Genomic DNA, 16,325 nt, shown 5'->3' with positions numbered 1-16,325 from the left:
CACTCAGGAGAATGATAGTATTACAGGGTATTTAGAACCAACTAACAGAAAATGAACAATGGTTTCTGTATAATCTCCTTGTCTATAAACGTTTTTGTTTATATTATCACATATAATAAAATCCAATAAGATACAACATGTTAAGACCCATGGAGACAGAAGAACAAAAACTTGATGGGACTTCAAAACAAGATAATATTAAATCAGCACTAACTATTGTGATGTCTTGTTTTCTCCAAAATAGCTGTTCTTATCATCCAACCTTCTCTGCCTCATTTCTGTTGAGCTCTTTTTCCGTCATTAGTTGTCAGTTTGTCTTCTTCATTTAGCTTTCTGCTCCATTCATTGTGGCCTCTCTGCCACTATTTCTGGAATCTTGGTATTTTTCTTTTTTTAGAATGTCCTGCACTATTCTCTGTAGAGTTGAATTGGTGGTTGCAAATTCCCCTAGTTCCTCTTTATCCTGGAAGCATCTTGTTTATCCATAAAATTCTAGGGATAGTTGTGCAGAATATATCAATCTTGGCTGGAGGTTATTATCTTTCAAAGCTTGAATTATTTCCCCCACGCTCTTTGTGATTTGATGGTTTGTGCTGAGAAGTCTGCTGTAATTCTGATGGGTGTTCCCTGGTAAGTGATCTGTTTCTTGTCTCTGATGGCTTTTCATATTCTGTTCTTATATTGGATTTCTGGAATTTTGATTATTATATGCCTGGGTGTTGTTCTGTTTGGGTTGCAGGTGGCTGGGGTCCTGTATGTCTCATACATCTGAGTATGTTTACCTTTTGCTAAATTAGGGAAATTCTCCTTATTTCTGTGAATAGCCTTTATACTTCATTTGATTGTATCCTTGCTTCTTCCTTTACATTCTTAATTCTTAAGTTATAGATCCTCTTATCCTCTTCTAGTCTTTGTATTGTTACTGCTTGTTTCCTTGTTATTTTTAAGAAGTTTTTCCTTTCATGATCCCACATTACAAATCTGTCCTCCAGTTCAGATAATCTATCCTTAGTTTCTTTCAAGCTGTTATGCCAACTTTCAATAGAGTTTTTAGTTTCCTGGTAATCTCTTTGAACCTGCTTCATGTATTCTACGTTTTCTCTATTTTTGCCATCAAACAATTCTCCCCTTTTTTTCTGTTCTTCCATTCCGCCATCTGTTTTTTCTTGGGAAGTGCTTAGCATTTCTTTAACTATTCTACTTATATCTTGTTTTACTTGGTTAAATACTTCACTTTTGAACTCGTCTATGGGGTCCCAAAGATATCACTTTATGCATGTTTTCTGTCCTCATTCTTCTTTGCATTTACCTTTCCTGAATCAGTATTCAGAGGATTGGGGACTGAGGACCTTTTCTTGTTTCTCCCTATTCCCATACTTTTTGTTCCTTCCATACAAGCATATATAGGAGGCCCAGTTTCTTTCTTTGTCGGTTACAGTTTGCTTGAATTGCACCGGCTAGGTGTTCCCGCCCACTGCAGTGTACTAGGGAGACACAGACCTGGGAAGCCTATGCTGGGCCCGCCCCTCCAGGTCAGTCAACCTGCTGAAAGCTTCACTGCATTAGGGTGCACTGCCAGGTACAGGGATCTGGTTTGGGCTAGTCTACTGGGTCTTAGTCCGTGGCATCACCCAGGTCGAGCACTCCCCACCAATCCCACTTAAGAGGGGAATATGTGACTGAAGTGACTGCAGTGTCCTGTTCCGGCTAGTCTGCCCAGTCCCAGAATGTCTTCTGTTGGAGCCTCCTAGTCTACGGAAGTGTCCCTGTTCCTCTCACTCACCACAGGTCGATACAGGGCTCCCTGCCAGCTCTGCTCTCAATTCGGTTCACTGATTCCTGCTCTCAGAGCTTTCACGTCTCTATCCCTGCTGTGTTGATTCAGATGCAGTGCAGCAGCAGGAAATTCAAGCTGCAGTTTCCAGAGGCGCGGGTTCCGCAAGTTGAGGCACTGAGACTTTAACTGTTAGAGTTGTAGCACTGGGACTGCATTTCCAGTTGTTTTCTCTCAGCTTAGTTCGTTCCTGGGTTGGCAGGGCATATCTCCCTCTGCTTAGGACTCCCCACACCGCACCACTCCTGGAATCTAAGCTGGCTATCTCAGAGAGCCTCCATAGCTGCTGTTATCTATCCACCATGTTCTCCCGGAAGTCCCCTGCTTGTTTTTATAAAGGAAATTTTATCAGAATTCATTTATATATTGCTCATGGCTACATTCCAACTACAATAGCAAACTCAAGTAGTTCCAACTGAGAATTTATAGTTCACAAACCAAAAATATTATCTTGCATTTTGCAGAAAATTTTCAGTTGTCTTGTGTCCACCTGATGATAATAATTCTGTGCTCAAGTGGTGACAGAGGTTCTGATCAGGAAAAAGTGGACATCTACAGATCAAATATGAGGGTGGTAAATGCTCAGTTTTTGTGTGACTTAGGAATAATTGCAGACCATGAGTAATTAAAAAATCCTCAAAGGTGTTTAAATGTTAAGTTATTTACAAGGTTCATAATGTGTTTGATTTCCCTGGAAGTCTGGAATGTTGACATTGGGCCTGAATAAAAGTTACTTTGGTCAGAATCTTATCTGGTAGGTATAAGATATGAAGGCATAGGCAGAAAATACAAAGACTAAATAGGAAATGAAAGAGCCTAAAATAAATTGCGAATACTGATTCTGAAAAGAAAATATTGCCACCTCCATGGGCAGTGGTACAGATGTGAAAATGAGTGATCCAGTGAGAGACTTCTCAGAGAAAAGAGTAGAGATTAATATAGCCAAGCTGACCCAAGTCCAGGGTGTAGAAAAGCCCAAACTGCAAGAAAAGAAGCAGGGATATAAGGCTGAACTAAAGTTTCCATTTTCTGATCAAGAGCATGGTGCCCTTTAAAAACATGTAGAAATGACCATTAACTCTAAAGAATTTTTATGGAATAAAAGCTTTCTTTATAGTCAGAAGTTCTGGGTAATAGGTAAAATTAGGGGATTTCTATTAGCCTGATTTCAAATCTGAACTCAGCTACTTTCCTGCTCTTTAATCTCTAATACTCTAGGCCTTGTTTTCATATTTATAAAATCAGATTATTGCAAGTACTTTTATAGAGCTTTCCAGAATAAAATGAAATAATCCAGGTGCTTGACCCAGAATCTAACTAATATTACACTCTGGAGAGGCTAGCCACTTAATGTGGATAACTCACTGTGCTTAGGAAATATTTTGATATTTTGTGTGGTAATATGTGTTCTTCTACATTAATAGTCCTGCTCTATTTTGGAAACATAATGGTGAAGGGATCTTAAAATTTAGAGAGTTGGCTAAGGAACATTTTAGAAAGCATTGTGTTGGTTAAAATCTTGTTCAGCTTGAAATACAGGGTTATTACAGTTGAATGGACAATCATGGTCAACTTGAAATACAGCGTTGTTACAGTTGAATGGGCCAATAATAGTCCAGATTCTTGAATACATGAGAAAGAATTGCCAAGTGCACCCACTAGTAAATAGCTATGTTTGTTGAAGATCACAGAAAAGGTAGCAGCAACAACAGGAAAAAGGAAAAAGAGGGAAGCCTATAATGCATGCTTTTAGACTTTAAAGACTAGCCGCCTCTGGCTTTAGGTGCCTCCCACTGAATCTCCCTTGGTTCCAGGGCATGGAGATCTCTTAGGTTTTTGTTATTTCATTTTGTACCTCTCTTAGGATAACAGAAGCAGGAATAACCATTGGGATGCTACTTTGGTTTAGATGGGGAGTAGGGAGTGACTCACTTAGCTCCTTTGTGTCTAACTGTACTGGTGTCAAAAAGAGAAAGGCATTTTTTCTCTTCCCTAGAGGTGAATAGCCCAGTTCTGACTAGGCAGCTCTTCTCCATGAGGTCTTCCAGCACCAGGGTTCCATTCATTCCATTTCTTCACCATCACCTGTGATAGGTTATGTAATTGAACCTCACCACCATCTTCTTCTGCCACTCTACAGGAAGGAGAAGACAGAAAATGAAGGGCAAGCCATGTATCCAACTGAAATTCTATAGATACTGTTATCAAAAGAGAGAAGGCAAGAATGGGGTGGTAAAGTCTATCAACAACTTTCCATAAACATAATCATGGAAACTACCATTGTTTTGTTGATTTTAAAACATTATTGATTTTAAATCTCATGATCATAGTAAGTGAAAAAAACATTATCATTTATAAGACAAATCCCAATTTAGACACTTTAAAACTTGGCAGGAGGAATAGGATCATGTGACTTGCTATGGAAGTGTACTATTAGGAAGACTTAGAGGGGTGCAAGACATTCATTTTGTAGTCTTCTGTTGTGACTTTCCCTAGAGCAAATGTAGTTATGAGATAGCAAGCTTTAGTTGATCCACTGAATTTAACGTTCAAGATAAGTGATTGACAATGTATTCTCAATGTGGATTTGCTCTAAATCAAATTCTGTGACTGCTGGTAGAGATACCCCTGTTCCAAAACCTTGGGGGAAACATTCCTAGATTTCTACTCCTTCTTAGTTAGATCTGGAAATGAATAAATAGAAGAGGTTCTGTCTTTAGTAGTAAGATTCCAGGTTACTAGAAAGACAAAAATAGAGGGCAACACTGAAGGGACAGGTTTAGCCAGGGTACAGGGCTTCTTATTTTGACCTTCCATCATTAAGCAAAAGTTGTAGAACACTAGACACTTGTCTTGGTGCTACAGTGTATTCTCTGCCTCTCAAGAGCTCCAGAGCTCTTGGAGAAAGATCAGTAGATAAGTCAAGAGAAAGCATTTGTATAGGAGCTGTGGAGTGGAGGCCTAGTTCCATCAGAGGTTAGGAAAAACCTGTCAGGGGAAGTGAGGAGGTCAAAGGCCCTCCCGACAGAGGTACCGATCAATGCAAGCCCGTGAAATTTAGAACAGTGGTCACTGCAGGGACTGCACTGTGAGGCCTTCACAGCCTGGACTAGAAGCAACATCTGAGTACAGAGGTTTGCTTTCTTCTTTGTCTCCTTTGCAGTGCCCTGAAGACAGTAGGCATATAGCAACTACTGAATTGATTGAAGAAAATAGGAAATTTGTGGGTGGAGACCACCAAATAGAAATGAGCCAAATTTTCCTGGATCAAAAAGAGGCCAGATTCCAATAAATGGATGAAAGCAAAATTGTATCTTTAGTACTTGGTCTTATACTTATTAGTTATTAGTCAAAGTAAGATTTGAGGATTTAACGTATAAATAAATACCTGATTGGACCTTCTTTACCATTTTCATTCTCATTTTCCCTCCCAACATAATAAATGTATATGTTTTACTTTAGAATATACCTTCTTGGACCATGCAGAGCAGTTTACCATAAGCACTGCAACTATCCTAAGAACAGATTCTTAATTAACTGCATCTGTTGTGAGTTTGACCTATTGAGAATGCCACAGACAAGCATTTTCATTCTCAATTTAAGGTACAATTAGAAAAGGCCCCAGGCCATTTAGTAAGATCCTTTTATCCCATAGCTTTGAATCTAGTTCATTACAAATTTATACTCTGGTGATGTTTCTTGCTATATATTGTTACTGAAATCTGCTTTTCTTATATAGATCACTGTTACAGATGAGGAAGTTAGTAACCCATCCATTTTAGATCTGGTGAGAACTCCCCAGATGAGGAAATGCACACTTATACTTATGTTTGCTTGGTAAGTTTCCCTTTTGATGGATTTAAAACTTGTTCAGTCCACCACTTTCTTCCAATCAGGTGACATCACCTTTTATTTGTTCTCCGGTATTTGCCAATGCTGATGCAGGTTCACAAGTGCAGTGGTGTACCAAGGCCTTGTCATGCGCCTGGGAATCACAGGAGGCAACCTCTACATAGACTTTTTGATCTCAGGAGTCATGGAGCTGCCAGCAGCTCTGCTGATCTTACTGACCATCGAGCCCATTGGACGACGCCTCCCCTTTGCAGCAAGCAACATTGTGGCAGGGGTGGCGTGCCTTGTCACTGCATTCTTGCCAGAAGGTAATTTTCCCTCACACTGGTTTGGCAACTGCTGAAAAACTTGAAAACACTTATCAAAATTATGCATGAGAGGTAACTTTTTTTTTAGGAACTATATGATTGTATTGTAGCCTTGGTACCAAGTAAGCATCAGTAGCATCACTCATGGTTCTGCTTAATCAGTGACAAGACTTTGAAGATATAACATATTGTCTTACAGATTTTTTCTTTTTTTAATTTTATATTCATTTATTGGTGGAATAGATATTTTGCTAAATCTAGCCCACAGTGATGTGATTTGATTTTGATCACTTTTTTCTGATTTCTTTCTGTGATGTGGCTGACATTGCTTAACCCATCTCTAAAGATTGGCCATTCACAGGCACCGTGCTAAGCACTAAGATCAGGAACAACAAAAGATGAATTTCTCAGCTTCCGAGGGTCATGACCATTCAGGGCTATAAACACTTTAACATTCTCACAATTATTTGTGATAAATGAATCAACACAATTATTTATAAGCTTTAGATACAGAAAAAGATGAAAGAAGCAAGGAAGGGATGGAGGAGGAAAAAAGGAAGAGAACAGGGAGGCAGACTGGGGCAAGCAGCTCTGTGATAGAACACTTTCCCTAGCATATGTGATGTTCTGGCCCAGCATCACACACACACACACACACACACACACACACACACACACACACACATGCACAAAGGATAGGAAAGAGGAAAGAATTAATGCTTGGGAGCTCAGAAAATCTCCCCAGAAGTGAGAATGAGGAATGCATGTATCAGAATGTAGGAGAAAATCAGTTTCTCCAAAATAGAGAACAGATCCAAGAAATATGAAAACTTTTGTGGGTTCAAGAATAAAGAACTTTTTTGTTATGGCTAGAATCCAGCACAGAGACCTAAGGATGGTCAGTCACCAACATGACTGCCCCTGCTGGCCATGCCAAGGGCATGGCATTGCCCTGAAGCCCCAGGAGAAGAAGTGAGCTTGTTATAACTGACATAGTTTGGATGATGGGTATGGGAGGGCAAGATGCTGAAAGCTGGAAGTAAGGCTGGGCGATCAGACAGGATGGGAGAGAAAGAGTTCCTTTCAGTAATGTGATGGTTATGTTTTCAGAGCGTGGTTGCTAGAGAAGGATATGGCTTGGGATAAGGCGGAAGTCAGGAGCTATATGTGCCTCCAAAAGCATGATTAACTCAAATGGACGATCTCTGCCATAGAACACAGCAGCAGTGTGAGTTAGAGTATTATTTCCATTTTCAGAGGTGTGGATCAGGGACGCAGAGAGCTACATTCTCTGGTGGTCATTTGTTTCTGCATAAAAGGTTCTTTTTCTTTGAGAATCTTCTGAGCATCAGGAAAGGCATTGGTAATACTGAGGAAGTTAGATCGGTAATGCATTTGTTTAGAAAACGCTTGATTAATTAAATGCAGGTTTATGAATTCCCAACATATAAGGTAGACCATAAGTAAAATCCCAACATACATATGCCCATTAGAATTGTTCACTAACTTTTATTTCAGAACTCAGAGTAGATGGTACATTCAGAAGAGATTCAAAATTGTGTTTTAAATTCTGCATTCTTTCTTCAAGAAATGAGATATTACTCTTAATCGCCTGTAGTAGTTTGACCAGGTCCCCAGTCACAGAAGGACATTGTTTTTCTGTTTCACGTAACTCTTTGGAAGATGACTTCAGCTGTAAGGCTCGTTCTTTTAGTGTATATGTGTGTGTGGGGGAATGTATATGTTTGTCTTTGTCACCCAAACATGTCAATTCCACTCCAAAATGAATTTAGCATATTGTCGAGATGATGAAAGATCTTTGTATGTGTACATAATTATTCATGCATAATTTGTACATCTCAATAATTTATTTTCTTCTTTCTCACTTAATAAACAATGCAGTGGCTCAGGGACTTTGCTTTTGTTACACATTTCAACAAAATATCTGCCTCAATGTAGTTACATTTTATGGCTTTTTCGGATTTACTGAATTGACTAGTTATTTATCTGAGCTAACCACACATAGTTTTCTCTGCATGCGTGTGTGTGTGTGTGTGTGTGTGTGTGTGTGTGTGTGTGTATGTGTGTGTGTGTGTTGAACAGGGGTTCAACAAATAGTTCTTGAGTTGTATTTCTATAATCTAACCTGGGTCAGGAAGGCATCTCTAGCACACTAAAATCTTCTAGTTGTTGTTATTCAATATTGCTCACTGCATTTCATGAATCTATCATTTGGTTTTAAAACTGTCAAAGAGTAAGGAGTGGGGACACTAAGCCACTGCCTTTTATGGTTTTGTAAGATGTTAATGAAATCAGACCTTAACATCTCTTTCAAATGTTCTGTGTTCACAGGAATACCATGGTTAAGGAAAACAGTTGCTACACTGGGAAGATTAGGGATAACCATGGCCTTTGAAATTGTTTATTTAGTAAACTCAGAATTGTACCCAACAACATTAAGGTAATTCCAACATATATCATAGTTTCTCCTAAGTTCTCTGTAGCCAAATGTTCTCTTATGTTTCCTAATATGTAATATATTTGCCTGGAATAAATTCAGCCAGTAAAAAAAAAAGATATTCTTTAAGTTACAGCTATGTTCTGCATTGCTACCTGCTGCATTTTATAATACAGTGTAAGTATTAAATACTTCCATATCGGCATCTTTATATGTAGCTGTAACCTTGGGGAAAGGCATTAAATTTGGAATTAGGAAACCTCTTAGTGCACTTTCTCAGATTGCATATTAAATGTGTATTCTTCCCCACTGTCATATTTCAAGGCTATGGCTCCTCTTTTAAGCATATTGAGTATGTAACATTTGTGAACAGCTGATTCTTGAAGGATGATGTGAAACCATTCATGAAATGGCACAATTCGGGTTTCATAGCCGTGGGAACAGTCTTCTGGGTACACTGGGTAAGGCACCAACGTACACTTGGTGTTATGGAGTAAGACAGTGAAGTTGGTGGATGAATGTCTTTCTACCAACACTGGAGAATTTCTCCCTATCCTTATCGTGAAGTAGTATCAAATGGAAATGTTTACTTCAAATACAAGAGAAATGGGATTTTCAAAGTTAAAAGCAATAGAAATGGCAAATACTGTTGTAATTTCTATTATTTATTTATTTACTGGTACCAGGAATTGAGCTCAGGACCTTCTGCTTGCCAGGAAGCCACTGAGCTATATCCTTGACCCAATTTCTAATACTTAATATCCAAACATTTTGATCACCTTGAGTATCTAAGTTGTTTTCATTTAAAACTGTTTTTCGTTCTGCAGAAACTTTGGTGTTTCACTCTGCTCAGGTGTATGTGACTTTGGGGGAATCATAGCCCCATTTCTACTCTTTCGACTAGCAGCTGTGTGGCTAGAACTACCTCTGATCATCTTCGGTAGGAATTTACTTTATATGTTACTCTCCAGTGCTTTTCTTCTACTTTTTTTATTAATACAACCAATATGATTACTACATTTGATTTAAATGATATCCATTTCATCTGTTTGTAACAGCTGTCTTAAGTTTTAAGGAGCCAATCTGTTCACAATAAAATTTGAAATTCTGAATAGTTTTAATTTATATTAATGTTCAAGTTAGCCTTAAGTTCTGAGCTAAAACCAAACATTACATTTTATAGTATTGAGGGACAAAACATAATTTCTAGAGGGCTACATTAGACCTTCAGTATGTTTAAAATTCAATACAGAAATTAATTGTATTTTTAAATGATCAGTATTTACTAATACTAGATCTTAATTTGCTTTGATGCTAAATATGCTAATCGGAAAAAACAAAGAACACAAAATCCCTTCCACATACCCACATATCCTATAACCTTTTCCACATGCCTCAAATTCACAACCTGCTTTCCACCTCCAGTCTCCACAGAACTCATGAATTGACAGAGTTCTGGTCTCAGGAGGCACCTGGAGGTACTTCCATGCTGTTCCAGGATTTACCCACACACACTGTGCCCAGCAGTGAAAGGCAAGAGTTGTCTCCTTTCTTTCCTGTCTCCTTTCTGTCCTGTCTTTCCTCCTCCACTTCCTTGTTTTCATTTGTTGTTCAGCAGTTGAAATTTGAATGATAATATTTAATGCAGGAGGCCATACATTCTGATTCTTGCAAAACCCTGGTAGCACTAAGGACAGAAAATCAACTTCTAACTACCTAACAACAACGATCTCAGTACAAAAACATTTCAAATTATTTCATCAGATTGATAATAAAACTCAGTGTCAGTACTGCAGCCAGGATGAAAAGCCAAGAGGCACCACTGTCTAACCAGGACAGGGCAGTCAAGGCCAAGTATTAGCCTAGTCCATGTGATTGCAGTGAGTCTCTGGGGAGTGTGACACAAATGCCTAGGACTAGGGCAGCCCATGTGCTCCTAGAGCTGATGGGGAGGGGACCAAGATCCTGAAAACCCAGGGTTAGTCGAGGGTGAAAAATCCTGAACATGTCATGTCTTGGGGAGAGTCAAGGAGAGAATGTTTGGGAGGCAAGAAAGAAGCCTAAGATCTTAGGATATGATCTCAATGAGAAGGAGCTCCCCATGTAGTTGTGGGCTATGATCTAGGCAGTAGGAAGGCCTAAAGCAAAGGTCAGGGTCCAATGTATGAAGGGTCCAATGTATAATTTCCTGATGGAAATTATTGTCAGGGGAGACAAGTACAGATCACCAAGGATATATAGAAACTTTGCTCTTTATCTGATAACCAGGGAAGCACTTCAGAGCCTGACATACCACTGGGGCCAACATAGCTATTGTATCTTAGATAGGATGCAGATGGCAGACAGGCAGTTGAATTAGAGGGAGACTGAGCTAGCTGTGAGATGATTAAAAGAATGTTATAACTGAGTATTGAGACTGTAGTGGCTTGGCCTAAGGAGGCAATGACAGTAGAATGGAAAGGAAACGTCGTAGGCTTTAGATTGGCAGGTGAAGTACTTGACAGAGCCAGCAGCCAAGGAGCTACGAGATCGGTAGCCCAGAAACCTGCAAATGAAAGACAAGCACTAGCGGAGGATTGTAGCAAGATGAAGTAGCTGTAAGAATCCAAGTCAAAATATTTAGAACCTAGGAGCCGGCTGTCACTGAGCCCAGGAGAGAAATGTGGCTTGGAGATGGGAATTCAGCAATATCTGAATGTAGGATCACCAGTGACACGGGGGCAGTGATCAGAATGTAGGACACAGGAGCTGAGAAAAGTTGTAAGGGAAGAGCAGGGACCGTGATGACAGAGTAGGGACATCAAGGAAAGGCATGTGTAACTCTAGAGTGGCAAACAAAGCCCAGTAGCAGTGGCATTGGATCTGGTGGCAAAGGCAGTTGGTGACCTGGCTGGAGGAGGACCAGGGAAGATGCAGGAGCAGTGCAAGGTGGGCCTGGATGTGTGACGTAGATTGACATACTGAGACTGGCTCCTGACAGCTCACCAGGGCTGACTGTGACATTTTTAAGAATTCTGAGAGCCAGTCAGTCATTAAATACAACCATGATTAAAAATTAGAGTTTATAAAATATATTAAAAGCAGAGGGCATAAATACTCAACATTTCTAATTCATGTACCAAATTTTTACTGTTAGGGGTGATCTTCAGGTTATTTATTCTACTGTATGTTTCTGGTGGGAATACAATGGAATAGAGCACTGCTGTCTGTCTGTGCATGAGGCTGTGTTCCCTGAAGTTGCACTGTATTTTGAAGTGTTTATGATGGTGACATTTATACCATGGAAATGAGCAAAGCTATAAGTCAGGCCTCTGTTGTGCAGAGCCAACTATTAGACATTTCCCAGCACACTGCTAGGATACGGGTGAGAAATAGGCAGTTACAATGTACCCTGTGTTTGGACTCCAAAGAACAGAAAAGTGAATGGTAAGTGGAGAGTGAGGCTAACAGTCAGCTTGTTAGAGATGTGTCAGTGTGTTGGAATATTCCTACTACTCTGTTGAAGATGCTGGAGAGTAGATTAATCAATATAATAAGGACCCCAAACGATGGGTCTCAGTGACACCTCACTCTTGGCAGTAGCAAGGACAAGTCTTAGAGGTGAAGGCACGGAAAGGAGAGGATTCAATTAAGTTTTAGTGTCAAAAAAGAAAGAGGAGGGGATCCTTTCTGATTCTTAAGCAGGAGGTAAAACCACGAGTGCTTAGCTTGGTTGATACTTAGCAAACACAGTCATGCACCATGTAAGGACATTTTGGTCAGTGACCCGCAATGTCATCTTATGGTGATCCTATAAGACTGTGTTGCCTAGCAATGTCGCAGTTGTTTTAATCCGTGTAAGTATACAGTACTCTAAAGTTCACACAACAAAAAGTCACCTACAGATACATTTTGCAGAACATCTTCCTGTCATTAAGTGACACAGGACTGTAATTGCTAACTGTGTAAATGAACAGCCAAGAGCCCAGGACCTATGGTGTGGTACAGAATTTGAGGAGGGTGAGGGACATTTGAGTTCCTGGAAGAGCTGAGTAGGGTAAGAAAAGGGTCACTGTGGTTGAGAGGACAAACTGAGGTCAGTGAGCCTGGCAGCTTCCAGAGTGGGCAAGGAGCCTGAGGGTCAGCCTGTGATTCTGCAGCGGTAATGTGTTTCCCCTTTTGCAGGTATCCTGGCTTCGGTTTGTGGTGGCCTTGTGATGCTTTTGCCTGAAACCAAGGGTATTGCCTTACCAGAGACAGTGGATGATGTTGAAAAACTTGGCAGGTATTGTAGAAAATTCAGCACATCCCAAATTAAAGCAGAATTTTAGATGCTTGGGGAAAAGATGTTGTTGAGAAAATCCAACATCCATAGGAAATGATAACATTAAACCCACCTTTCATGTAATAAGCAAAAAAGAAGAAGGGAAAAAAGGAGGAGGAGGAGAAGCAGAAAAAAAAAGAAGAGGAGGAAGAGGAGAAAGAAAAAGAACAATTTAAAAATCGTATGCTATAAAAGAATATGCACTATTTTTAAAATGTGGTTGGGAAGCATTTCCAAATAAAATGTTAAAAATCAGCAGTTATCTTTAAAAAATGCACTGATAAGTCGCAGAATGAAGTAACTTAAATATGCATTAAAGATGGTAACTGTAATGTGGTTCACTACACCAAGATGAAAAGAAGCAAAGGTGTCTACATGGAGCACGTGGGAAGCTTCTTGGTATTGGTTGCAAAAGCAATGGGCTACTGTGTTTATTAAAAAATAAACCAATAACAACCCCTGTGATGAGACGACAGATGACAGAAAGATAGATAAGATATAATTGATAAGTGAAGATGGGCAGATACAGAGATAGACAGAGAGATAGATAGATATAAATAGATAGATGATGGGTAGATAGATAGATGAGACAGATGAATAAGAGACAGTGAGAATGAGTTTTGGGGGAGATCTAACAGTGCTCCCTTGGTTGTCAAACAGCTCCAATCTCGAACTTTCCACTACTTGAACAGCAAAGTTTGAAAAAATTCAGCTCAGTGTTCACAACTTTGCTCGATAGTCAAACCAAAAGTCCAACTGGAAAATACCTGTACAGGCCAAGAGTGAGTCATGTACTGCATCTAACCCTGGTCACAAAGATGTGGCTTTAGTCTAAGCACCCCTCTCACTCAGACAACATAAGTGCATTAATGTTTTTGTAGTTTTATAACAAAAAGCAGAGTAAATTAATTACAACTAGTTCTTACTCTTAAAAAATAATCTAGGAATATGATTTATGATCTACAAACTAAGGTCATTTGTTACAACTCATGGTTATTTACTCTAGAACAAACCGACTTAGCATCAAATAACCAAAACCTGTTGGTGTATTCCCTTCTAAAACTGCAAGGAATTAGTCTGTCATTTCTACTGTCTTGTTCACATCAGCAGCTTACTTCCAAGCTTTACATTGTTTAGTAGAAATTCATAAGGAACTTGCAAGCTATAATGCTAATTAAAAGTCTGAAAACAGATCAAAATGAGCCACACAAGTAGTTATTTTGGCTACTTTTGAGTTAGGTTGCTACCAGACGTTATGTATCGGTCTATTTGACCAAAGCCAACCATGTTACTGAGTAATAATATCACTTTCTTCTAATCGGTTACATAGTTGCTCACAAGGACTTTATCTTTTTTCTTTTGTTTTGTAAATTTAAATCAACTTGGCAGGAAAAAGAAAACCCCAGTTTCGAACTCTCACCTGTGAGATCCTGCAAAGCCAGAGAAAGGAGCTGTTGGAGTGGAGCCTCCTGGAGAAACTGAGCCTCCGGAGATGTACCTGTGCACTTCAGCTTCATTACGTGGTACCAATTCAAGTGTCTTTAATACCATATAAAGACCTGCAGACTATTTTTATACAATATGGGGTGAGTTCAGATTTATCATGCTATTGAAGGTTCTGGAAGCTCATGATACTTGGCTGAGCCTACCCAGGGCACAGCCCATTCTGCCGTTTTTTGTTTTGTATGGTTTTCTGGTATTGGGATCAGCAGTCTCTGATTTATTTGGTTAAAGAGCAACAAGAGAATCCCTATGTGATCCTTATCAGGAAGGCAGGTTGTACAACCAACGATCCAGGAAAGGTGTATGGAGACGCATGCTTTACACCTGATTAAAGGACACATCACTGAATGGAGGGCCAAGAAGACTTCATGACGAAGTCTTCATGATGACTTGCCCAGCCCACACCAAACTTTGTGTGGATAGGCAAAATGAGTAACAAAAGGAAATCTTGCCAATGAGAGATAAATTTCTATGAAGAGATCATACAATGTGTGACAGTATTAAGATGCATGTTCTGATGGGAAAATGAACTTTGTGCATGTGTATGTGTGTGTGTGGTACTGGGGATAGAACCCAGGACCTCATGCATGCTAGGTAGATGCTGTATCATGGTACTACACCCCCAGTAAAATAAACGTCTTAATCTTTAAAGCACATCAGAATTTCATATAAGTATTCTATTCATCAATGGAGAAAACACAGCTTTTTGAGGATTTAATGCTCCATTCAGCCTGTATTCACAGACACTGATGCTTTTGCTTTTTTTGTGTCTCTTTGCCTTTGCTTTTTGATACTATCACCTTTGAGTTGTATTTGGAATTGATATTTTTGTTTGATAAGAATAAAAAAATTTGAATTGTTTTAAAAAATATCCTTTCCCTTTCTTTGGAGCATGTGTCAACATTGCTGAACAACATTGTGTGCCACCTGTACTTTCCCAACATGGCAGCCAGTTGGGGGCAGGAGGTGAAGTGGTTTGTTGTTTCTGCAGCTCTTGATATCCTTCCTCTACCCACAGGTGACCCAGAGTAGCACGAGACTCTCATTTGGTCTTGCAGCATATTTCCAGTGCCAGGTTCACGTGACCCACGACTCTGCTCCATGCACCGTGGGCTGGGCTAAAGCTGAGTCATCAGTAATGGATTTAATTCCTAAGAACACTGCTTGTTCTCCTGACTCCCCACATGTGTGGCAGCCTCGAAAACATTCATGCGAGCACCAGGGGACAAAAGGCATTAAAGATGGATGCTGAGCACCTTCCTTGATGCAGTCGATTCAGCAAGTCCTGGGTGACTTGCTAAGACCTCTCAGGCTTCCTCGTCCTACATGCAACTGTTCCTTGTGGAAATGAGCTAATCACTTTAGCTTTTCCCTTAAAACTGGTAGAGTGAAGAAGATATGATATTCTTCCCCCATGCCAAAAAAATTAAATCAAAGAAAGTACAGAGTTTATTTAGAGCATATATCATAGCTGTGTTGCCTTATTATTAGAATTCAGCGGTCCACAGACAAGATTTATTCACAAAAATACAAAAATGCCAAAGGTTGACAGTAGCTAAGTACAATGTCTTAGTCTGATTGCTATCAAATTATGTCTGAGGTTTCTAAACTCCCCACCCATGTTCCAGCTTCTGGGTAAGCTTATGCTTCATCCTGTCACCCATCGAATTAATTAAGTCTCATCGTTTCTTCAATCCAGTTAACAAACCTTGAAACACGAACGTAGACACCAGGCTTATTGGGGCGTGCACAGCCAAGACCCCAGGAAGTAACTCCTTGTAAAATGTACTTGTCCTTCTCAAAGCAAACCAGAGGCCCTCCGCTGTCACCCTAGGGACAATGGAGGAAAAAGTTCATTACAGGGCTAACCTATTCTCCCTTTATTATGGGTATCTTCCCTCTGTCAATCCCAAGGTAGATTTTTCTCAGCATTTGAAATCAGAAAGGAACTTAATAATATTATCATTTGAGCATCTGCAGTGTTTAAGTACTTAGAAAAATCCATTTAGCAGAACACCATTTAGTTATCCCTGGGAAACAATCTCTTATGACTACTGTCTTTATCCC

General features: G+C 39.7%; 2 protein-coding genes across 2 annotated transcripts in view; one reads left to right on the top strand and one right to left on the bottom strand.

Annotated features, from left to right (window-relative positions):
* Slc22a3 (solute carrier family 22 member 3) overlaps nt 1-15,127 on the top strand; it is a 99,759-nt gene extending 84,632 nt beyond the window's left edge. The window contains exons 6-11 of the mRNA XM_063233098.1: nt 5,574-5,671; nt 5,780-5,994; nt 8,347-8,455; nt 9,280-9,392; nt 12,617-12,716; nt 14,145-15,127. Of these exons, the coding sequence (XP_063089168.1) occupies nt 5,574-5,671; nt 5,780-5,994; nt 8,347-8,455; nt 9,280-9,392; nt 12,617-12,716; nt 14,145-14,181 (672 nt within the window). The 3' untranslated portion in view covers nt 14,182-15,127. The remainder of the gene's footprint in view (nt 1-5,573; nt 5,672-5,779; nt 5,995-8,346; nt 8,456-9,279; nt 9,393-12,616; nt 12,717-14,144) is intronic.
* Nucleotides 15,128-15,684: 557 nt separating this feature from the next.
* Plg (plasminogen) overlaps nt 15,685-16,325 on the bottom strand; it is a 39,467-nt gene continuing 38,826 nt past the window's right edge. The window contains exon 19 of the mRNA XM_013148879.2: nt 15,685-16,088. Within this exon, the coding sequence (XP_013004333.2) occupies nt 15,927-16,088 (162 nt within the window). The 3' untranslated portion in view covers nt 15,685-15,926. The remainder of the gene's footprint in view (nt 16,089-16,325) is intronic.

The sequence above is a fragment of the Cavia porcellus genome, unplaced genomic scaffold (assembly GCF_034190915.1).
Source record: "Cavia porcellus strain 051 isolate PalLab524CR breed Dunkin Hartley unplaced genomic scaffold, mCavPor4.1 scaffold_22, whole genome shotgun sequence".
NCBI classification, from domain to species: domain Eukaryota; kingdom Metazoa; phylum Chordata; class Mammalia; order Rodentia; family Caviidae; genus Cavia; species Cavia porcellus.
This window is presented reverse-complemented; position numbering and strand designations above follow the sequence as displayed.